The following is a 25,229-nucleotide window of genomic DNA, read 5'->3' on the forward strand; positions in this document are numbered from 1 at the left end:
GTAGTTAGTCACAAACGAGATAAGCAAGTCTGCGTGCTAAAAGGCAATTCGGGTGCCAGTCAGTACTGAGCATCCTGGTTCTGCTGAGTGCAGAAACTGCCAGCTTGTGAGTTGTGACCATATACGTGCGAACTGAGTTAAAGTTTACCTCAAAACGGCCATCAGATACCCTTGCCCTTGCATGGAGGCAGTTTCACAATGCGCTAGCATATGCGTTAGATTTATATCAATATTCATTTTCTTCACGTATATAATGAGCGTGCTTTTGTCCCTTGGTATGCGTGCTAGGAGAAACCATCCCCGTGCATCCGGCGCTGCAATACGGAATGACTGCCTTCTACAACTGCTCTTTAAATTACCGACTTTTACGGTAACACCACCACAAGCAGAGCCACTCTCGGCAGCCCGGTCCCGGCCAGGGGCGCCACTGAGCCCGGCTCATGTCTCTGCCCGTGCCCAGCAAGCCCGGTGCTGCGGGCTGAGGCGGTAACAAACGCCAGCTCCAACTCTCGCCCGCGGAGCGGGAGGGGTTACCATAGGGGGTGGGGTCGGCGACGCGGCGTGACGCCGAGGCACCTCCTTCCCGCCCTCATTCCCTCGCTCGTTGCTTCTCTCCATTCCTCATTCTCTCACACGAAGCTGGCTGCGGTCCCCGGTGCGATGCGGCCCCGCGCTGCCCTCGCTGGCGACGCGCAGGTAGCGTCCGCCCGCGGGACCGCCACAGCCCGGTCAGGGTGTGTGAAGACCCTGGCGCAAGGGGGGTCGGCTCCACCGAGGAGGAGGAGGAGGATGGGGGTAAAGGGGAGTGGGCGCTGCCCGCTTGGACCTTGTGAAGCCCTGGGAGGGGCGATGGCGGGGTCCGCGCAGCGAAGCTCCGCGGGAGGGCAGCGAGTACCGTGGTAGCGCTGGGGAGCTGCCTGTGCGAGGCCCGCAGGAGCTTGGTCAGTGGGGCTCGCTGCCTGTGGCCTTGATGGCTGCTCGATGGGCTCCTGCCCGCAGTGTTGACTCATAATACACCTGTGGGTGAGGGTGAGGAACCCTTCTTCTTCTAAAGGGGGAAGAGCATCGGGGAAGGTGTGTAGAGAGACAGCGACTGGTGGAGAGCAGAGAGACAGATGGTTGTGGTTACATGCTAGGTGTTCATTGCCAGCTGGCATCTCTGCCTGGTTCTGGCCCCTGTTGGGCTAGGAAAGGGGATTCGAGTCGTGCAGGTCATTAGCTAAGGTATACAACTAGTAACTTGACCGTTGTGCAAGAGGTCTGTGAGGACTCAAGTAAAATTTCCTGCATCCAGTAGCTGTAAGGGGCTGGACTGAAAACTTATGTTTTCCAGTGTCTGTATTTCTTTTTAACCTAATGGGGGGAGATGTGGACTCTCTGCTTTAAGCAGAGAAAATACATGGGAACTGCAATATTACAAAGTTCTATGCTTAGCCGGTAATTGCCTGTGGTAACTATAAATGAGATTTTATTTTCTCCCATATCGGCTATTTCATATCTTAATTCCAGTACTTCAGTAGCGTATTTTATTTGGCTTTAGCTTCTGTTAGTGAATATACCTGTATCAAATTGCGCTCCATAATTTTGAGCAATACTGAATCGTGCTTCTGTCCTTCCCATCTGCTGACTTGGAGACGGTATTTTTCTATGGAATCCTGTTGCCACATGTTTATTTCATACTTTTGTGAGACCTAAGTGAGCTGTATTTTTCTTGGATCATGTAATGTGGTAGAACTTGGCCATACTAACTCTGTCATAATCACTTATTGCAGCTTAGTGCATACAAAGTAAAATCTTCTATACTTTATTGTGGCTCTGATGCTTCTCAACCAGGAAAGCTGATACTAGCCTGTTCTGTCCCTACAGCTGAAATAGAGTAGAAAGCAAAACTGAAAGGGAATGTCTAACCTGAGGAGGTGGGGAAGCAGAAAGACAGAATTGTAGGAAATAGGAAGGGTAGAAATGTTGGGGTAGGTTTGTGCCTGTGATAGTGACCTCTATTTGTCTTGTGCAGCTGGACTGTGGGGATGGCCTGTTTTGTACCTGGAGAGGAGATAGTTTCTTATATTGTTCTGTAATACCCTCTTCCCCCAGAATGTGTTACGTAAAGTCTCTTATTTTTTTCTGCACCAGTCTCAATGCAGTGCAAAACAGTACAAAGACGTGTTAGTTTTACTTTGTGAAAGCATATTAGGTGATTAATTTTTTTAGGCAAAGGATGCAAAACCTTCTTTATATCAGTGTGTATATGGTAGTCTTAAATTGTACAGCAGTGTGCATGTTACGTAGATCTGAAATGGGAGTTTAGGAGTTTTTTGGTTCAGAAATTTCTCTATGATTTTAAAATCAATGCACATTCTCTCGAACTGTGGAATTAAAGTTATTTTATAGCAGTAGCTTTGCAGAACAAGAAACTAGAAACATTTTTCGTCTTAACTGTGGATTAAATCACTTTTGTGTGGAATTGGGTTGCAACTGGTTGCAAATATTTTTTTGCTCCTCACAAAAGGAATTCTTTTGAAAAAATACACTTTCCTGTAAAAGAAATGTTGTAATTTTAGCAAGGTGACTGAGCATCCTACAAATATTTGAATTAATTAAAAAAAAAAAGAGTTATTGTATTCCTTACAGCAATCTTGACACAACAGCCTGGCACGTGCATAGATGTTCATGTTTTAAAACATGAATGTTACTCTTTACTGCATTCTGAGGTGCACCGTACACGTTCTAGGTGAAGAAACACATGCAGAGAGGTAATATGATTTGCTTTAGATCAGAGTGGCAAAAATCAGATCACAGTCAAAGAGTCCATCTTGGAGACTTTTGGATTTAGTTATTACTGGATAGTTCCCTTTTAAAAACTTATGAATTTCTGGAAAAAAAAAAAAACCAACCCAAAACCCCAGAGGAATGTTTTTTGTCCAAGGGAAGGGATTCAAGCAGAAATGCAGTGCAAGGCTGTAGTGGTGTTTTTGGCTGGTTGTTGGTTTGTGTTTTGTGTTTGTTTTGTTTTAATTTCAGAAGACTGAGACCAAAGAGGAATTTGTTAAAATTAGAAGGAGGGATTTGGAAAGGCTGACAACTGAGGTTATGCAATTGCGGGATTTCTTACCCAGAATAATAAATGGGGATATCCTTGGGACGTTCCAGAAACTGGATGCTATCGAATCAAGTGAGTAGTACTATGTTATAAGCTCTTACAGTTTCTGAAGCCAAAACTACATAGAACAAACTGTCACGGGCCTACAAATAGTTGTAGCGTTTGTGGAGGTATTCCAGATTAATGATGATGTTCAGTGACTGCTTCAGTACATTAATGTGTTTGTAATAAGGAAGATTACAAACAACTGGAAATAATTAGACATGTCAAATTAATCTTTTGAAACTGTTTTACTGTGGATGAAAGCACACTTAGTTCAGGCAACAGAGGAAGCTGTGTCAGGGAAAAAGTGATTTCCCTTTAAGAAAAGGCAAAAGCATTCTGTTTTTCAAAATGTCAATTCAGGTGCACAGCAAAAAAACCCCCTATGGTAAATAATTGTGGATAAAATGTTAAATTTAAAGGAATAAAGACAATATTGTTGTATTTAGCCTTTCTTTTTAGCTTGTATGCCTTTATTGCCATAAACGTTTTAAAAAAAATGTGAAGACTATTTGTTATAAAGGTCTTTCTACTGCGATCTCCAAAGTCCCAATTTTTAAGTGTTAAAATTCTCTGTGAATTGTTTTTTCAACAATTGAGCACTCCCAACATGCCAACAGGACCCAGTCTGAATTAGCTCCATCCCTAGCCTGTAGTTTTTGTGCAGCAGTATGATTCACCTGTTCTCCTAGGAATTAGCTTTCCTTGACGAGACATGGGGCAAGCACTGAGACAGATCACAGAGTGTATCTCTTCTAGACTATCAAGTGATTCATTGAAAATTAATTTGCAATGGCAACCTAAGAAAGAGTAAGATAAAGCCTCCCCGTCTCCTCTGCCAAATAATATATTGGGGCAGCGCTTCCAGCCGCCTCAGTGATCCACTCTTTGGAAAGATTCTTCCATTCCATCAAATCCTAACAGTTGAAAAGACTGTACCATCTCTCCTGCTGCCAGTCTGAATGTCATCTCTGTCACAAGAGGTGATGTAAGATCTGGAAATATTCTCTTTGTCCTTTTGCAAGATATCGAGGACTGTTTCCAGTTGCATTAAGTGTTCAAGATTCTCAACTAGTCAGATCCTTGTTTCACCTACTCGAAGTGCTCACTCTCAAGATTTCTTACATTGATCCTTCTTGTGTTCCTTGTGCCAGGCATCAGGGAGACACTGTCCAGGCCTTTCAGTGGCAGACTTGTGGCATCAACATGCTTGTTTTAAGACTTTCCTTCAGATGTTCTGCTGCCTGGCCAATGTTCTCTGGGTCTTTTGGAGGAGTACCTGAAGCTGACTTGGCCTTTAAACTCTCATGAGTATACCCCTGCAGTGGAGCTTTCTCTTGCAGTTAATGAGTTGGAATTTTTATTCAGGCTCTTGCCATTGTTTGCCCCTACAGTTGGACAAGTGGTGGTTTTTTCTACTCCAATCTGCTCCTACCCCTGAAGCATGCAATAAGGTAGACTGAAAGGAGGCTTTGGAGCATACAATTCACAAAAGGTTGGACATCACAGGGACAAAAGCAGCCTTCAGTCTTGGAATGGTGAGCTCTTGGGTGCTATTTACTAAATGCAATCTCTTGGTGTTGTCATTTGAAGCTTACAGAAGTCCTGGCTGCTACTAGAGATATTGTTCTTGCAGAAGTCTGATGGGCAATTTGTACATCTCTAGACTGTCATCAGGTATTGCAGCTTTTTAAGTATTGTAAACATGAAGTGGTTAGCAGGTGCTCGTGCTCCTCAAGATGTGCAGATTATAGTCAGAGAGTTTCAATACCTCTGGCTCATTCAGTTGTGACACTGATGGAGTCTGGAAGAGCTTTGAGAAACCTTGAGATCTGTTTCACTTGTATATCTAGGTCAATAGGATACCCATTTGTTATGGGAGCATCCCATAGTTAGTATCTGAGATCTGAGCCTGCAACAGTCATTGCAACCAACACCTACGTTTCAAGCTGGTGTCAGGGTCCTCACTAAAGCTTTTGCCAGGGTAATCATTCGTTTCAAAAAGAAAGGTCCATTTTGTTCTTACTACACTCCTCAGAAATAGTGCTTGTTCCTAGGAGTCTTAGAAAAAATAGCTTCAATAGATTTTCTGTATTATTATGCATATGTTTATGGAATTCTGTCTGCTGAGGAAGTGTGAAAAATTGCATTTAACATTGATCTAACATTTGGAGCAGTAGAATTGTAATTCCACCACTTGTTGGCATTCACTGTAATTGTACTCCCAGTCCCAGAGCTTTGAGATTAGATCTGTGGTCCAGAAAATCTCCTAATGTGACTATAGCATGGAGAGAATGAGTACAACCCAGGCCTGAAATGCAGGCCTCCTTTCATTGCGCCCAATGCCTTATTCTTTTGAATCTGCTGTCTATCTTGGGAGCAAATGCCACTTCTTATTAGAGTCCAATTTACTGCTGCAGTGGTAAAGTCACATATTTCCTGTAGGTATAGGGATGCCATTTCATATTTTTCTGCTGCTCCAAGTTGATAGTGAAAGCTGCTTCTTCACTTGGTGGAGGTAGACAGTCTGAGCTTCAACGTTTTAGTGTCAAGAGAGAAGGATCTTTCTTACCGGGGCTGAGACTTGCTGCCAGTGGGAGAACCTGTCGGGCATCCCAGTGTGCTGCTCAGAACCATGGTGTGCAGGAGTGAGCGGCACAGCTGTGGCCTTTGGTGTCAGCAAAATGTCTGCTGCTCGATGTCAGGGGACTGTCAAATGTAGGGACTGATGCATGCAACCTTAAAGTCTCTTCAGAGCAAAGCTGTGCACAGCTGGGAGAGCTGACTGGGTATCACAGAGGGAGTTTCCATGCATGCATCACAGCTAGAAGCATGTCGCTTTTCAGCAGCTTCCTATTTGTTGGTATAATATTGGTAGAAATATTACTCATTTGTTGTTTTTTCTCTTGATGTAAAACATGCCTGCTGGCTGTGCTGATGCTGGATTCAGAGTGAATCCATCCTCTCAAAGGCTGGAAATGATTCTTTTTACTCAGGAGAGCATGTTTCCTTGCAGTGAGAGAGATTTTTAACTGGATGTACTTATCTGACAAGGATAAACAGGGTCTTGGTCTGCTGTTGGTAAGCAGAACATGCCGTGCTTGTGCTCAAGGTGTCTTTGTCACGTACTTAACTTACACCCACATAGGTGCATGGGACTGAATTTTTTTCCTTGACAGAAGAAAACTTCCTGCTATGATTAGAGTTATTCCTCAAAAACTCGATGAATCCTCAAACCTTCCTTCTGCCCCCTTTCATTCTTTTCCTTTGTATTGCAAGTTGGAAAGTACTGAGTGCTTAAAGAGCATGACCTGGCACGTGTTTCCTAAGGAGTGGACTCTTGCCTTTCCTCTTTGATATCCTTTAAAAAGTCTTAGTGTTGGCTTTGAATCACAGAAGGGCTGGGTGGAAATGTGTTCCACCTCTGTAGAAAAGCTTTTTGTGCCTAGGTTATACTTGCTACTCGAAGCAAAGTGTGTATTTTTGAGGTGATAATATTTTATCTATTAGGACCAAAAAAGTATTTATTTCCAAAGAAAGTAGAGTTACTAAATAAAATGCCAAAATTAGAGCCCTATGGATAATAAGGACTCTTGATTTTAATGATGTTATGTTTTTGGATATGCTTTTTGGAAAATGCCTTCAAAACTATTGACTACATATCAGGGGAAGTATTTGAAGTGTGTTAAGCCATAAACCATGCTCTCATGGTCCTTGAAGTGAGGTTAGCTTGTTTTTAAGCTAACCAAAATTGCAGTAGGTGATGTTTTGACATTACTTTTTGGAATTACTTAAGTATGTCTCCTGTTTTTTTTGGTATAAATATGAAGCATCCAGAACCATGTTTTTTGAAGTAAAATGCAGTATGTAAAATCTTACGAAATATTACAAAATGAATTTTTCAAAATAGATCTTGTGACTGGGAAATATGATACTTTTAGCTTGATCTCCCTTCAGTAAAATGACGTGTTTAAATTGGAATGTTTTCCATGATGATCAGAGATCATTTCCATGATCAGAGATCATCAATTTCCAATTGATAAGAGATAATTTTTTTTAAGGGAATCTTAAAATTTGCTTGTCACATACATAATGTTTAAATAGTTTGTAATGTCATATATTACTTAATAAACATTTCAGATGTTTGGAGGAGTTGTATTTAATTCTCACTGTTCATATAATTTGTACATTGTGTATTGAAACATTCACTTCTGCCTGATCTTGGTTTTCTTTTTCTTTAGATTTTCACTATGCTTACTGAATTTCAAAGGTGCTAGACGTGAAAACCATCATGAAAACCAATAATAAAGTAGAAAATCGAATAAATTTTTTACAACCCCTGAGGAGCTAGAGCTCAGTTCCAGAATGATATCTAATCAGCACACAGTATTTAACAGCTAGATGTGGTTCTTTTAGTCTTTCCCATTTTTAAATCAGAAATATGTATTTGGTTAGTTTCTTGTGAGAACTGTCGAAACGTGGCAAATTGCACTATACCAGTGTCGCCACGAGGAGGTGATCTAACACAAGCAAAGAGTTAAAGCACCTCGTTGAAGTTTCAGTTGGTGTGTTCTGTTTTTTTCATTTAGTGCAAACCCCTTGGGTCATAACTTATTACTTGATTTATCTGATTTATCCTGCCACAGACATGGAGAAAAAGGAGGAGGAAATAGAGCAGCTGAAAATGGATTGTGGACACTTCAGAGCCCGTCTGGAAACAGCCCAAGCAGATTGCATGAGAGAGAAGAAGGTATATTGGTATCAATGTATTGGTGAGAATATTGGTATCTGTATACTTGAGTTTTAATAACAAAAGCAGTAAGGATCAGTTTTTCATGTTTGTGTCACAAAATACATCCTCAGCCTGAAAAACAATGTGGGGGGTTTGGACTAGAGGTGATATCTAAAGGTCCCTTCCAACGCCTACCATTCTATGATTTCTATTTACATAGTCAAATGGTGAGTAAATTACTTATATATAAGCTCATAACTGATTTTTTTCTTCTTTGATATTTTTGGAGCAAAAAGATCAGTATTTTGAGTAGACAAAATATAATATGATGCAGTACCCAGAAGTATTCAATGTGTACAAATAGAGGCACCAAGTGTCTGTTGGTCTCCCACATTAGGTAGATAACTCTTGCTTAACTTCATGGATCTCTCTTCTATATTGTGTGAGGTGTGGTTGTGTGGGGTTGCATTACAGGCTTCTTGACTGGATTGGTTTTGGTGTATGTAAAGTTAAAAATCAATCATTTGTTTCTGTTAACGTGTTGAAACATAACCTTGGGTATTTGGGAAGATTGTGATGTAGCTGAGATCAAAAAGGCCTTCATGGAATCAGTTATTTTGAATTTAAGGTAACTATAATGTATTTTCAAAGAAGATAATAGAAGATAAATTGAACAACTCAACATACAAAATGAAACTGGCTTCCCTTTTGACTTGCTGTGGGCTGTGTGCCTTTGTTTAGTTTTGATAGTCTTAATGCACCTATTGATCTAATTGCTATGTACAGCTGTGAGTCAAAGAACAATTACAGGGCTCCTTTTGCCCTGTCAATATTGTATTTAGTGATTATGAGAGAAGAGATTGTTAACAATGAAGAAATAACAAAGACTATGACTTCTCAGACTGTAGGTCTTTCTTGAATCCCAGTGGCTTCACAGAAGATCCCACAGACTACTGACTTAATTTCTGAGAGTGTGAGAAACAGTTGTGATTATTTGCTACAAAAGTTCATTTCCTTGGAGCAGATAGATGTCTTCAGTAGTCAGCAGAAGTTCAATTTGTTGGTTTTCTAGACTTGGCATCTGCTAGCCTTGGGGTTGTACAAAGACAGATTAATCTGCAGAAGTTGTTTCATTTTTGAAAAGTGATAAAGGAAGAGATCAAACATGCAGCTTTTAGGGCACATTTATATGAACAAGTAATTCTGGAATGAAGTTTGATGTGACTATAAAGTATGATTGAAGAGTTGTCTATCTGGTTATTTCTTGCTTCAAAAAAAGTATCTTCTGGGATAGCTGTTACAGTTCAGCTATAGGGACTCCAACAGTTTTGCTGTGTACCTAGGTCTTGCACTTAGTTGTACAAGCATCTGTGATAAAATGTCTGAAGGATTTAAAGTTATTGCTTTAGGTATTAATTTAGTGGGTCCCAAGTGGGTCTTGGTTTTATTACAAAATAAATGGCAGGTGGTTTAGATTTGTGATTTCTTTTGGATTACTGAAGCACAGGTAGTATACTAAGAGTAGTTGCTGTCTTGGTGTTCCTGATCAGAGCTCTCATATCTTTGCTGTTGTGTAGTATCTACCAGTTGTCTAAATGGCTTCTATTTTGTACCAAAAAGGTGTATTTGAGTGGATTGTGCTTATGTATGTTGTGAAATTCTTTACCTCTTTGGGATAAAAGAAGATAGTGTATGCATATGTGTGATTTTTGTTCAGTTAATAACTTTGCAGAGTGTTTTTTCTTTCTTTTTTTTTTTATTTGGGTTGCTATTCTGCTACAGGCCTCTGTGAGTAATAGCTTCTGAATTATTTTCTACATATTTATCTTCTGAAGGGAAAGGAAACGATTCACTGAAACATAAAATAAAGGTATTTTCTAGTTGAGCAGTGCCCTTTTCTTACGGGATCATAAATCAATATTTTGTTTTCCAAAACTTCTGTGCAGTGCTATATCACCGATTAGGGAATTGCTGTGCTTTCTGAACCTGAGCAAAGCTTGAAGTGCACATGGTGTTCTTGGCTAATGTATTCTTTATCTGTCTTTTCATATTTACGTACTTGAGCACTGCTATATCCTCACACCTTGACCCTTTCCTGAAGATGGTGGTGTTGCATAGCACAGTGATTGTTCTGTGATGTGAACTCTCAGAAGTGTTGCTTGCAGCTAGGTTATTTGCTTTTTCAGGCTCTGTTTATTTTCCTGGCTCTTGAGTGAAATATTTTATCTTTGCTCTCAAGTTGCTTTTGAGCTGTTAAAAATTTTGGCATTTCTTGTACTGGCTTTGCATCCTTGTTGGTGGATCTAGCTCTGGTATTACAGTTTTATGTCTTACTATTCAGTAGCATCCAAGTGCAAAATGCAAATAAAATGTTTAAGATACGTTTTCCTAAGACAAGGACAATGCAGAAAAGACAGAGAGAGACAATATAGGAGTTAGCCAGGAAGATGCCTGTGAACATTTCATCAATGCACGTGGTGATGGAAATGCTGATAGGTCTGGCAGTGAGTTATGTAAATTATAAAAATGCTCTAAAAAATTCAAGTATTAAGAAATAAGAGCCTTTTTTTGAGACTTCCATGCCTAGAGAATCGCCAGCAAGTGTAAGGCTTTTGCATACATTAAACTATAAAATGAAAAAGACTCTAGAGAGCAAATATGCACAGAAATCTGCTTGATAAATTAACAAATCCCAGCATTTGTATTCCTTTAGCAGCATGATGAATCGGACTGTCAGGTGTGATACAGGAGGGCAGGTAGTTAATTGATGATAGAGTACAAGCAGCTTTCTACTGGTTGATGCCACATTACATACATTTTCAGATGAGCTTGCATTCCTGTTCTTTCCAAACCCTCAACACAAAACATCAAGATAACCCTTCAAATGAAATACTTATTTTAGAATTTTGATGGAAATACATGATAGAAAGTTTTGTTCTGTTTACTTACTTTCAAAACTGACATACAAAAGATCCCTTCTCATTTCCCAGTGCTTCATCCTGATAGCTAAACACATGGGAGGCTGGGCTGAGGAGAGTGGTTTCTGTGGTGAATCTGAAAATCCCATACCCCTAAAATGCGCAGTGCAAGATTCTTCTGTTCTTTTGACATTGGGTGATCTGTGGTTGTCTCCCTCTGTCTTTTTAATACTTGAGTCAGCAGAATTTTTCTTGACTGGCCATTATTTTCCCCTGCAGCACTGTCTAATACCCCCCTAGTCAGAGTTAACAGGGAGCCCCCACCTACCTTGAAAGACCACAGACTGCAGTATCCCTGCCTTCATCTCACTGTCTGCACTAGCTCCAGCTGAGAAGTGCATCAGCTTCACTACCCCTGTAGCATTTGGTAAGAAGCCAGTGAAGACCTAAGTCATAGTTAATCCCATGACATTCTTCTTGCTAGCTTCCCATGTGATTGGAAAAAAGTACTGCCAAACTGAAATTGTGTCCTGGTCATATTGAATTGCTCTGTTCTGTCTTCATGTTTTATGGCAAGGACCACTGAGTGGCTTCAACTAACATGATTGGATGTGTGATGGTGCCTGGGCTTTCTTGATATGAAAGGCCTTCTAAACTGCAAATCTTAGGTGTGTTTTTTCCAGGGACTCTTGTCTCACTTTTCCACCACTGATCAGGAATATGCCAATAGAAAAAAAAATTTGGAAGAGACCAACAGTGTTTAGCTGAGATATCCAGCAATTCTACCACGTTGCTAAGGCAGAAGTCTATTTTGAAAAACAAAACAACTCTTCTCTTCCTATAAGATGTTTTCAGTATCTTTTATAAGGTGTCTGAAACGTCTGGCCTCTGATGCTGAAATCCCTTGTCTCTTGAAGAGATGTGTAGCTATTTGCTTAGGAGGAGTGGAGTCTCCTATCAGACTTCTCTAGGTGCCACTGAGTCTCAGTAGGTTGCTTGGTCTGACCTTGTGGACAGGCTTCTGTTTCCTGTCAGCTTCCACAGTGTACTTGCATACTTTCTCTCCTGAGCTGTATCTAAGTAGTATCTGCCACTGTTGTAAGTTTGCCACCCTGCCACCCCCCTACTTCATATGGCCATGATGTTGTTTCTTGTTCTGTCCCTTAGCCTAGAAATATGTTTTGGCTGTCATGAGGCACAACCAAAATCTCTTTACGCTCTTTCAGGAGAAACTGCACCTCCGCCAGCAGCTGAATGAAGCCAAGCAACAACTCCTGCAGCAAGCAGAGTATTGCACAGAAATGGGTGCAGCGGTGTGTACGTTGTTGTGGGGTGTATCTAGCAATGAGGAAGCTGTTAAAACCATTCTAGGAGGAGTAAGTATGGCAGGTGAATACTTATCGGTGGTAATGCTGTTAGGCCTTTAAAATTAAGGACCTTGCTCTGTAACACACTTTAGTATAAGGATATGTTCCAGAAACTAATTGGACAGCAAAAATATTTTCTGAATTATGACTTCTTTGGGGAACCATCGATCCTCATTTAAGAAGTGTTGGAACTCTAAAGTGATCTGAAGCAGACTGGGAATAAATGCAGCAATTAACTTTTATGTTGCCAGCAAAGGATTACCTGCTTCCAGTTTAACTGTGTGTGGTGAAAAACATGAATACAGCCAGCACAATGTAAATATCTTTGCAAGCTAGCAGCAGAAGAAAATATTTCATGCCACTTGCAGAAGTTCCTATACCTGTAGAGAACTTGGAGGAGCTGTTTCCATGGAAGGAAGATAGATCTATTAATTCTCAGCTCCTTTAGACCTAATGCTGCTGTTTCTTCTGGCTTGATTTTTTTTTTTTTTCCCCAGCAGCATGATGAACAGCTGAGTGAATAGGATTAGTTAATTATAGTAAGAGGTAAACTAGTGTGTTTGTAAGACATTTTGCAGCTTGAGTGCACCAAAATACAATTATAAACTTCATACTGGATGTTAAAAGGCAATACAGTGATAGTTTTCAATGATGATTTCTCATGATTCAGGGTCCTAGCAGCAGCAGTTACTAAGGAATGAAAGTCTGTAAAAATACTATATAAAGCAGTTAAAATAGAAAAAAAGAGGCAGATGTACTACAGAGCCCCACATAGCAACAAAAACAATATGAAACCACTTGCCATATTTTCAGAACAGTTGACTTGCGAAACAGTATTGAAACAGTGTGTTTCCCACAAACAAAATGCTAGCAGTGATGAAAATGACCGTATTTCTACAAGATGAAACTAAAATTAGTTGAAACCTTGTTGGAGACATTCTTAAGTATCAAAATCAAGTGGAATTAAATAAAATCAAAACCGATATCTAATGATATGAAGTTATGAAGATGCAATACTTTTGTTTCTATGTTTAAAATGCAGAACACTTTACTGCAGTTTCTCCCAGCAATCATTAGATCCCACTGAATGGCTACACTTCTGGTGAAGATCATAGCAATGTCTTTGGACACTATTTTCTTGTGATAGTGCACATGACACAGTAGGAAATGTGCCTGGATTTGCAGCAAGAGTACTAAGTAAACCATACATGGTCTATATAGCATTGCATCAACCACAGATTAAAACTGTCAGTGAGTCAGGTTATTAAAAGAGGATGGAGACTTGTCATCCCAAATTCTGGGCTTGGATTATTTTTGGGCAAGCTGTACAGCTTGTAGCATCTTTCCCCCTTCTCTTGAAAAGGTGCTTTGAACTACAGAAATATGTAAGAACATCAAGAGTGCTTTGAAACTTGCTCATGTTTAAGCATGTGGAGAGGGTGGCGTCAATTCAAAATCATTTCATGCCTTGGGGAACAATACCCAAGCTTATTTCAGTCTTTGCAGAGATAGAGAGGTCTTTCATGCGCTTCTGTCATGCAGACTGACTGAAATGATATTTGTGACCAGTGTACCATTTGTGTCCGTATGGACTGGGAAAATCAAAACCCGAGCAGCAAATTCGAATTGTGATGCATGTAGTTTTCAAGGCAGTGGGGGAGAGATGCCTACTGTTTCTGTCCATGTGTAACATTTCTAGAGAGAACTTGAAGAAACATCCAGAGCAGCAGCATGAGAGAGAGTTTTCAAGGATGCCTACCTGCATGTGCCAAAAAAGAAGTAAACTAATTCTCATGACATTGTTTATGCCTTCCAAAACATTTCAGCCAGATACCCACATGATGGGGCTCTCGCATGGAAATGCAAACCGAAGGTTTGATTTCGGAACAACATCAAGGTTGGCTTCTACTTGAGAAATTTTGGGTCCTGTGAGGTGGTCTGCTCCTTCACTTCTCTTCCATGATGACAAATGGCTTTATATTTTATGGCAGCAGTTTTGCACATCAACTGATATTTTCACGGAGGATTTACTTGAACAGCAAAGGGTTCATTGCACCATCTGAGCTCAAGCTCTGAGCTGAACGGCTGCTCTCAGAACTGTCCTTATCTCATTGTCTATGGGTGAGACATTCTTCAGTCCTATGAAAATACTGTCAAGCTAATAAGAGACTGTGCAGACTGAATTATGTTTGCTATTTATAAACCTCATTGGTCTCTGCTGCAGCTCCTCAAACCTCACTGCTAGTTAATTGATGGCTATTGGAAAAGAAGTTTCATAAGAGAGTACATCAGAGGCACCTCAACAGACTGGCAAATAGAAGAGTTTGCTTGTTTTCTGTGCAACGTACCAACTGCTTGGTTTTGCTGAGTATTCTAGTGTGTTCCCATGTGAATACATATTTTCATAATAGCTTACATAGTCACTGCTTATGTTGAAATTGCTGTCTTTGAGGTGTGGTGTCCATATAAGCACAAAAAGTACATCCAGCACATGCAGAAGTGCACTCTTTCCCATTCTCTTTCCCCATGACCGCTGAGTTCCTGTTATTCTGGGATCATGGTGAAGGTACCTAATGGTGACCCTGCTCTTTATGCCCTGTTGTTGGAGTCAGCCCACAGGAGCTGTACATCTTTGATGTAGTCAATGAGCAGCAGTGGAGGAATAAACAAATGTTACCAGTAGCTTTTCACATTTTTGTGAAAGCAGTAGTTTTGAGAAAATACTAAAATTTTTAGTCACTTTGCAAAATGAATAAAAGTTCAGGCCTATTTTGGACTTGATGATGCTAAAGGTGTTTTCCAACCAAAATAATTCTATGACTCAGGCATTTATTGTGCTGTCTCATTGGGTCGCTGCTGCAAGTTTCAGCTGCTTGTGAAACAACTTGCAAAATTATTAAAGACACTGGGAAAAATGGCATTATGGGCTGTCTGCAGCACTAGTTTTTTAATGAAAACCAGCATCCTCTGTGTGTGAAATAGTGTTCCAGCCATGTTGTACAAGACCAAATGATTAATAAACAGAAACATCTTTCTCCTTCTTTATGAGCTTCCTCAACCAAGACACCTCAAAGTGCAGCAGTATTCCAGCTGAGGGAAGAAGAGTGCATAACACAATCACAGGCTGTACTCCTCTGTTTGTATACTCTGCTGTGATGATCAACATTCTTATGTGATAGTGCTGACTTAAATTCAGCTTGTAAACCACGAGAGACCTGTCTGTTGTTCTCCATCTTGTATTGAGCAATTAATTAATCTTGTTAGCATTCAGTTGAATTCTGCTTTTTTTTTTCCAGGTGTATATTGGGTTTTTTTTAGGAAATTCTTGTCAAGTAATTACATCAGGCTGCTCTCCAGTCTTCAAATGGATAGGATTTTGATAAAAACTGCTGATAGTAGCCTAGGTAAAATGTGGAAAAGCCCAGTGTAGCTATTGTAAAGCAAAGACATAACTGACATTTTGAAAATAAGCTTAAATTCTACTATTTGATACATATTATTGTGGGTGTAGGAGGTAAATATGCAATGGTTTAATTTTAGAAATAAATGTAGTATTGAGTAATTTCCCATTTTCTTCTGAGATAATGGTTTCAGATATTAGGGGATCAAATATGTCACTGCATACCTGCTATTTTCTTGATTTTTTTACAGTAAATGAATGTTTTAGTAATTTGGAAGGTTATCCAGTTTTACTGCAGCATCAAACAATCATCATTGCTGTAGTGTGTGTCATCATTTTTTTTCTCCCTTGTGCTTGCAGAGTAAAGCAGTAAAGTTTTTCACAATCACTGCACAGACCATGGAGAGCTTTGTGAAGTCATTAAGTGAAGACATGAAACAGCAGGATTTGGATTCTGACGAAAATCAGTTTGTATTAGCTTTGGCAGGGATTGTAACAAGTAAGTTCATGTTGTCTCTCAGAATAGCATTCCACGTGTACTGGAAATTTCTGTATTGCTTATGTGCTACAGTAAATACAGCTTTTCAAAGTCAGACATTTAGTCAGTGTTGGTATCTTTGGTGACTTCATAGTCTTTAGTCTTTCAGAGTTCTAGCAGATTTTCTCATTGACACGTCTGTGAGGTATTTTATGATCTGTGACATGGTTAAGGATTAGATGGGTCAAAGACATTGAGTTCTGAAATTCCCTAACATGTCTTTTCAACCTGGAGTAAAACGAGGACCGTTCTGCTAGTATGCTCTCCTTAGTTTGTAAATGTCAAGCGCTTTACTTTCTGAATCGCCAATAATGCCAACATCTTCAAGTTATGTGAATGGCAGATGAGGTGAGTAGATCAGCACCATCTGATGGCATGTGCTTAGCATTTTGAAGCCAATTGAAAATTTTGTGGCTGCCAGAGGGACCCCACCTTCTCTACCCTAAGTCCATAGTGCTAAGAGGATTAAAAGGTAACAAACCCAACTTCCATACTAAATGTTTGGTTTTAGGATCAGAAAATGAGTAGAAAGCCACAAATCTATCTTAGTATGGCTGCCCTTGGCTTGGAAGGCTGGGAGAAGTTGGTTTTGATATGTCATCTGTGTTTTTGTGAAACACTGCAGCTGTCAAAATGACACTAATGCAGGTGAAATAAAGGTCAGGTGAAAAGTCAGTGGGTATTTATACAAATATGTGAATCTTGCATTAATGGCTTTTTGAATGTGTGATTTTAGGTGTTATGGAGTCATTAAAGATTGTATTAATCAATATGTGATGCATTATGCCACTGAACCAAAGCAGAATGCAGTTCTTTCCAATTGCTTCATTGAAAAACAAAACAAGAATAATGATTTTTAAAGGCTGGATGGAGGGAGATGGGGTGGAGTGCGGGGGTTATGCAATCAGAAGGGTGGAAAGAAATCTTGCTTCACTGAAGCTAATAGAAATTTTGCCAGTGAATTTGGTATTATGAAGATTTGTCTTTTTTTTCTCTGTTATTTGGGAAAGGAGATTGCCAAAATTCAATTATGATGAAGGCTACAGTCATGTGAATAACACAGAAGGTACCAATTTAATGATCCTAGTTATGTTGTAAAGCAGTGTTACACTGGAAAGCGGTATTAAAAGAGTACTGAGGAGGTCATGAAGTGCCAAATGGTTAGAAGTTAGAAAACATCACAACAGAAGTTCTCAGTGCAGTCTTAACACAACCCAGTGTGCACAAACTTTGCAACAACAGTCCTTAATTACGTGCTGTGTCCATAGTAGCTCTGCTTAATTCCAAGGTTAAAGAAGGCATCATGATGTATGTGCAGAGGAGAGGCTGTAGGAGAGTGGAAGAATGGTATCGTGCAGCAGATCCTCAAACTTGCCCTGGACAGGAGGCCAGGAGGACAGGTTCTGTCACTAGTTAGACATCTCACGCTGCACACATTTGGAAGAGGCTTGGCCAGGTGCACAGGACAAAGAAGCTCGGGTTGCTGGAAGATACCTCTTGCACATAAGGATGTTCTAAAGTATGGGGCAAATGTAAGGGAAAGTACTGAAAGGAATTCTGCTTTGGAGCAGTAGTCTTTGGAAATATTTTTGCTTTTTAGTTTGTGCATGAATATTACAGCACTTGCAGAGAGGTAGGAAAAGAGCTTTTGAATACATGTCCACAAAAGTTTTGGTTGTGCAATGTGCCAGGTATATTGAACAATTATAAAACAACCTGCAATCCTGTTTCTGTAAAGTGGAACCTATAATGGTCAGTTCTACTTCAGTTCCACTTATTTGTGTGTGAATCTAACCTTTTGTTTCATAATTCACTGTGTTACTGTTAGGATACTGGCCACTCTGAATAAATATTTTAATTACCAAAGTAGAATTATGAAGACATTTCACCGGTATAATTTGCTGCTTTAGTGCTTGCTATATAGATGAATGTAGTTTGAAGTTTATATCCATGCCAAAGTTCATTCTTCACAACTAACTTATCTTTTTAGTGGTCCTAATAATTAGCATAGACTTCTGTTTTAACATGACTTTTATGGTGGTGTTTTTGTGTTCTCTCACAGATGTGGCTGCACTGGCATGTGGCCGTGAGTTCTTGGTTAGCTCAAGTCGTGAATTACTGGACACAATGATGCGCCTCCTGGGAGACATGAAGCCAGGACTCTTTACCAAATTTAAAGTGTATGACGACTTATTTTTACTTTCAAATTAAATGCATTATCTTGCAGTGTTGGTCACACTGATGACAGTAGTTTGTCCACTGTCCAGTTATTTCCATTCCTGGAGAGGAAACATCATTTTTGGAAACTGTTTCCACAGAAGCATTCCTTACAGATATACCAGACTTGGCTGCAAGGCTAGCTATAGGCAGATTTTGTCTCTCTTCAGAAGTCTCTTAAGCACCATAATATTGCAGAGAAGAGCAGGGATGCATTCATCTACCATAGGAGAGGCTTGTGAATTGAGGGTCAGAAAAGGAAGATAAGAGCTTTAAAACGGAAAAGATGTGGGAAATATGGATTCATATTTATTCCTTTTCAATATGAAGACTGTAAAACGCTACTTTTGCTTAGTGAGGAATATCTGCTGAGAAGACAAATTAAATTTGTTTGTACTGCTTAGTAGCCAGAAACACTTTATAAAAGGCAATGCCTATAAAGGGACCTTGTGATGATTCAGTGTTGTAAAGAAAAGGCTGTGTTACACAGTTCAGATGCTGGAGAAGCTGTACTTTCCAGCTGATGGGGAGATTAAATAAAATATTGTCTTTGCCTTTTTCTCAGAGCTGTTACAAGCTGAGACTATATGGCCTTGACAGAGCAAATTACTGTGGATTAACGGGTACTTGCTTATTGACTAAGCTGTGGGCACTTGTCCCATACACCTGGTTATTTTGCTCATGAAGATGGCTTAAACCAGTGTTGTGGGGTTCTTTTCAATACATGTAACACCCCCTAAGAAGTCATACCAAAGCCAACTGTCACAGCTCAGCTGACAAACAGCAACCCCATCAACCACAGTAACTTGACTGCATCCATGCACGCATTAAGGCAGGTTGTACGTGATAGACATGAAAGCAGGCTCACTCTTAACTTTGGATAGGTTTTATCTTGCGTAACCTCAGCTATCAGAAAGCTAGAGGTCACGTATCTGCTAACTGTCTGGGCTCCTTCCCACAGTCAGTGGAAGGAGATGTTGCTGTCAGATGATTGTTTGCTCAGCCTGTGTTAGGGGGAGCAAGCTACTTGCCCTTTCCGGTTGGGTAGTGAGGGGAAAGCTGAATAGAGTGTGCTGCAGGTAGTGGTTAGATACTTTAATGTCAGTCCTTTGCCTAGTTTCTCAAGTGTTGGGTTTGAATGTTAGCACTTAAAGTTAACACTTGCAACAGTGGCTGGGTTGGTTGTGGCGTTACAAAACAAACAAACAAATCAACTAAAACATTTGTATGAGAATCTCAAGAAAGAAAAGGTAATTTGTGCCTTTATATATAAGAAAAAGACCTCTAACCCAAAAAGAGGACTTAAACTGTTTCAAAATCCGGACAGAAAAAAAAATAGCGAGAGAGGACTTTATTTTGAAAAGTGGAGGGAGAGGATAGTGTTCCTAAACATACACACGCTGTGAATTTCAAGCAAATGACTTCAGAGAAATTATTTTTGATCACTTCAGATAGTATTAAAGTAGTGGGACAATGTAATTGAATTTGAGGGCTTTCCTTTTGAATTGATGCTTTGAGTGTTTTTTTAATTATATTTCAAAGTCTGCCAGCTTTGTAGAAGAATTACATGTAGTGATGGAAACTTGGCTGCTGTACAGCAATACTGATAAAATATACATAAAACAATCCCATGAAATGGCTAGGAATTCAACAGGGGTCAGCCTCTTAGGCTGACAAATTGAGCAAAGCTTAAAAAGAGGTTGCATAAGGTATGAGATGAGTGAAAAACGTTAAGCATATGTTACAACAGATTGAATTTAGGGCCATGTTTTCTGATGTTCCACAGAGCCAACATTTTTTTTTTCTTACTCTGAACTTGCCATTTAATCCAACAAATTGCTGCCTTTAGAAGAAATGCCAGAAAGGGTATTTTTTTCATGGCTTTGTCATGGAAAGAGCGATCCTAATTTGCTCAAATGTTTTAGTGCAAAATGTTTACCCTGTGTTTATCTTTCATGTCAGTGGTCAGGTTTTTTTTTTGTCTACAAGCTCCGTAAGTTTATTACTGTTCAGTTCTTAAAACCTATTGTTAACACTAGATCTCTTTCATGTCCATTTTGGGGATCTTACACTCAGCCCAGCAAAGAAGGGGTTGGAAGTTGCTCAGTTTGTTTTTAAATTGTTCTCTGCATATAAGGTTTTTTAGTTGCTTGTTCAACTTAAGTAATCAACGTTTTCATAAGCAAATGTGTCAGAAGAATTCCCTTTTCACCCTACTGTAAGGAATATAAAGTAGTACAAAATGAAAGATAATTGTCAGATAAGGATATGATAATTAAGATAAATTGAAGTGAAATATCAAACTTGCGTATAGGTGGACTCTGAAGTCATAAATAACATTTATGCACACACTCATACACATAGGCAGACACATTTTTAAAACTGTATCTCATATAAGAAATTACAGGGAAAAGCTGTCACATATTCTAGCACTGCTATAATATGCACTGTAGACTGTGACTATGTAATAAATGTATCCAAGGCAGCTCCATGACTACTGGGACTGACATCTCGTGAGTGCCTTTGCCTTTCTGAAATAGCAGTGGTGTGAAAGACTTTAGGTTTTCTTCTCGTTGGTATAGGGTTTGTTCAGCATTTCTGATTCTTAGGCAGTCAATAAATATTTACACAACTGTTCATAACTATAATTAAATTGCTAGGAATCTTCAACTTTGCTTTTGTAGCAGTTGAAAGTAGTAAAAATATGTACTTTAGTGCATATTAGTACTTTTTATGTACCGATCTCATGTATTAAGTGGACAAGCAGAGTCTTTAGCCTTGTTTTTAATTCTAGATTTTAAAGTCATTGATAGATATAGTAGTACAAGATGCTAAATAAATTTGACTTGCCTAAATGGGAAGACTGTGAAGTGCATAATTAAAGCCCTCCACGTTAAAAAAAAAAACAAAACACCGGTATTATCCAGTAATCGTGTATGTCAGATTTACCTCAATAAGCACTGTTTCAATAATAATTGGATCTGCAACTACTAGAGGTGAAGATGGAACAAAGGGTCTGTAAATGCTTCTATGTTGTGCTTAATTAGTAATATTATGTGTTTAATTAGTAATAATATGCTACTACATTGGCTTGTGGGATGGTTTATGTCTTCTTCTGACACCCCAAAATCCCAGTACTTCCCTGGATCTGTACCACCAGTTCCTTTTTGTCTCCATAAAGCAAACAAGTGAAGTAAAAATACAAGCACAGCAGTATCTTTTTACGACACTATTTCTAACTGTGGGTGTCAAACAGATTAAGGATGAAAGACATTGTCAAGAAATGTTAACACTTTCCTTTATAAGATACTGCTCTATTGATCATTTTCATTATGGATGATTATAGATACTTTTGACTGTCCTCCTTTGTCAGGGCTTGAGTTCTGGAAGCCAAGTAAGAGCTACAGAGGCTGTGTGAAAAGAAGTGTGAGGGCTTCACAGGCTGCAGTATCAGTTCTACAGCACCCTTCACTGCTTGTCAGTGCCCACTAGTGCAGTAGATTATTAAATCTACTATGTCTTCTTCCTACTGCTGAAGAGCCCAGATGATCAAACTCTAAGTGGTGCAGCACATAACACCTCTTCCAACTCCCTGCACTGGGTTGCTTTTTTTCCTTGCTTTCTGAAGGTATTCATGGAGAGCATCTGAAAGTCTGCTGGTGGCATTGTGGCTTAAGCCATGAGAACTTGTTTGAGAATAGGATGTGAGGTGTGAAGTCCATTTGGAATCACATTATTTGTCGTTGCTTTGGAAATGGTGGCAGCGCAGTGACACGCAGGTTTATTGCGGTCCTGTGAGATAGCAGCTGCCAAGCTGGCTCCAGAAAGGAGAACGCTCCAGCCCGTTCCTGTTTCTCTATCGTTGTTTTGTATGCAACCTGGCGCCTGGCTCTGAGTGAGTATGACAATGTGTTCCATAAATGTTACAGGAGCCCTCCTCCTTCCCTTTTCATTGTCCAGAATTGCCTGTTTTCATCTTTGAATAGAAATAAAATAAAAAGTAATAGCATCCATCATAGCACACCATAAAGTGCACTAACACTCTGTCGTCCCCCCCTCCACTACTCCATAGCTGTAAAGATGATCTGCATAAAGGGCAGGGCTGGAGGACATTGCTAGGAGGGTGAAAGAAATTGTAAGACAACTTCTGGCTTCAGCATATGGCTTTTTCTTCAGGCTGTGTTTTAGAGGCCTCTTGGCTTGAAGTTCATACTACAGCTGTGATCTGATTCTCAAAGAGCATTAGTTTGGCCTGCTTAGTGTCAGTGGGGATTTTTTTTTTCTGGATGCTTTCTGATTTTGAGTATCAGGTCCTACGGGAAGTTAGAGGGAAATTGAAATAATTTGCATTAAGCTCACTGAGACTCTGCTTAGCAGAAAAAGAAGGTTTTAGCTACAAAAACCATAAAGAACTTGTATCAGCAATGGAGAAGATGATGTAACATCACCATCAAATGTTTGAAGGTACAGCTTAATTCAGTGGAAACTGCAGGAGAAGATTTAATCTCAGCAAAATGCTGTGCATCAAGTATTAGCAGTTGTCCTGGATGGCTTTGGAAAGGGAGATTTATTTTGAGCCCCAAGTTACCATATTTGCCTGACAGTCAAAAGTAGCTTAAAAGCACCCAGGTGCTTTACCTGCGTGAAGACGCAGAGCTGCCATTTCTGCATGCAGCTTCCTGTGCCTTGCAGCATTACCTTAGCTCTGTCATGGCTAAGGTTGAGAGGTAAGTGTAGTCAAACCCCCTCTCCCTGATGGATATCATGTTTGCAGTGTGAGTGCTGTGGGAAAAGCTGGTGGGATCAGCAGGCTAGAACAGTCCTTTAAAATTCAGAGCCTCTCCAGCCTACCTGGTTTTCTTTCTGTAGAATAGTTGAAACTTCAGTTTAATTTATAACTTGCCTTGTATGCAGCCTCAAAATGACTAATGAACTTCCTGTTAACTAATGACACTTTTGGTTTCAGTTTGTCAGAGATGTTGGCTTAGTTTTTTTCAATGATAAATAACCTGGAGGTGTTTAAGAGATGGATGGATGTTACACTCAGGAAAGTGGCCTAGTGGTCATTAGGGCTGGGACAAATGCGCATCTTAATGTCTCTTATAGCTGAAATGATTCTATGAGGAAATGTTTTCTAGCCTGCCAGGCCATAGACCCTTCTCTGTTACCCAGAAGACTGGTTATGGGTTCTGTTCACCTTCATCATCAATGACCATAATAAAAGACTAAAAAAAAATCACCTTCTCTGGGAAAAAAAGCATGGCTTTTAGTGTGCCTGAATGTTGTTTGGAAACAGTTTTGAAGAGGTGCAGGTGAGAGTACCATTTGGCCTATGTTATCCTGGTGCTAATCTATGTGAAGACAAGAGCACAGTTTACAGCCAAATTGAATTCCATTGTTATTGACTTTCGAAAAAAATGTCTTTTCACTTGCACATTGACCATAATCTATCTGGATTTATGAAGGCAGAGTAAATAAGAAAGTCCATGGTGACATTTTAGGAGACATGCAGTTGTTTTTGCAGCAGGGTCTCGCTCGATGGCCCAGATTGTATGGCCCTTCCTCACTGTGATGGGCTGGAGAGCAGGCAGAGCAAGAAAGCTCTCTGCCATGCAACCAGAGCAGAAGAGACGAGTCTAGCTAAGGAGGGAATGCTGGGACTACTAGTACCTTCCTTTTCACTCCCTTAGGCCTGTCCCCATCCTCCTAATGCTTCTGTAGGCATAGTAACTTCCCCTGACATCGGAGAGAAACTACACTAGTGCTTACTGCACACTGGCTATATGTTGCATCCGTTCCCATTGGCAAAAGGAACAGGAGGATGCTTGGAAGAGGATGACATAAGCAGCGTGTCTGTGGAGTCAGTGTACAGAAAGATGGGTGTTGCACAACTTGATGGAGCAAGGACTTCCTTTGATGTTGTTCTACTTAGTCTACAGTCTTGCTTTCCTAGTGGCCCTTTTATTTGTCAGGGCAAGCAGCTTGTTTGAGATGATCACCTGCCCAGTTGGGTCTGTCAGTATGAAAACTGTTGTGTAGGTTGTGTGCTCACACAAGGCCAAGTCCTGGTTTCACGCATTCCATGCAACAAATCTTTCAGAGCCTGATGAGACTTACTCTTGCATGAGATATTTGTCCACATGTTTCAAGTACATAATGTAACAGTAGAGACAAGATTTTGCACAACATTGCTTGTATATGATTTGAGATTTGTCTCCTGCCAAAATAGAAATGATTAAAGTTGGCTTCTCTGTCAGTACATGCTTGATATAAAAAGATGCCAAAACATGCCAAAAAAAAAAAAAAGTACCTAGTATCTGGTTTACTACTTTTTTTTTTTTTTCCCCAATTCTAGGCTAATGCTAATGTCACTTTACAATGTGAGTATCAACTTGAAAGGCTTGAAGTACATCAGTGGAAGTCCAGGTTTTATCCCTTTGCTTTGGTGGCTATTGGATGGTAAGTTGCTTGTCACCTTGTGAATTGTGTGACTTTGGGGATTGTATACATTGGCTATAGGCATTGCAAATAACAAGCCAGAAATTGATATCTGTAACCTGATTATGTTTAGCTTTTGTCATATTGGAAGTAAACAAAAAGAGCAAATAGCTAGAGGGAGAAGATGTGCGTTTCCCACAATGTTTTTGGCACTGTATTCAATTAATACGAACTTTATTAATAGTAGAATTACAAATAGGGAATGGAGAAACTTGATGATTAAAACCAGCCACCTGTGTTTTCACATACCAGCTTTAAAATAAACCCTGAGGGGAAACTGTATCAGTTCACAGCCATTTAACAAAAGAAAATGTAACAGTATTCTGACACATTTTGGGGAAAGAAGCCAACCTGCATTACTTCACCCACCCACTACAGGGTGACAAATTGACCCTTTCCACAGCTGAAGAAAGGCCT

The 25,229-nt window shown here is 39.9% G+C and overlaps 1 protein-coding gene across 1 annotated transcript in view; it reads left to right on the top strand.

Annotated features, from left to right (window-relative positions):
- Nucleotides 1-660: 660 nt before the first annotated feature.
- The window catches only part of HSF2BP (heat shock transcription factor 2 binding protein), a 32,302-nt gene continuing 7,733 nt past the window's right edge, over nt 661-25,229 (top strand). The window contains 7 exon segments of the mRNA XM_061988613.1: nt 661-696; nt 3,022-3,172; nt 7,789-7,892; nt 12,019-12,168; nt 15,920-16,058; nt 18,160-18,277; nt 24,670-24,792. Of these exon segments, the coding sequence (XP_061844597.1) occupies nt 661-696; nt 3,022-3,172; nt 7,789-7,892; nt 12,019-12,168; nt 15,920-16,058; nt 18,160-18,277; nt 24,670-24,792 (821 nt within the window).

This window comes from Colius striatus, chromosome 1 (assembly GCF_028858725.1).
Source record: "Colius striatus isolate bColStr4 chromosome 1, bColStr4.1.hap1, whole genome shotgun sequence".
In the NCBI taxonomy this organism is placed as follows: domain Eukaryota; kingdom Metazoa; phylum Chordata; class Aves; order Coliiformes; family Coliidae; genus Colius; species Colius striatus.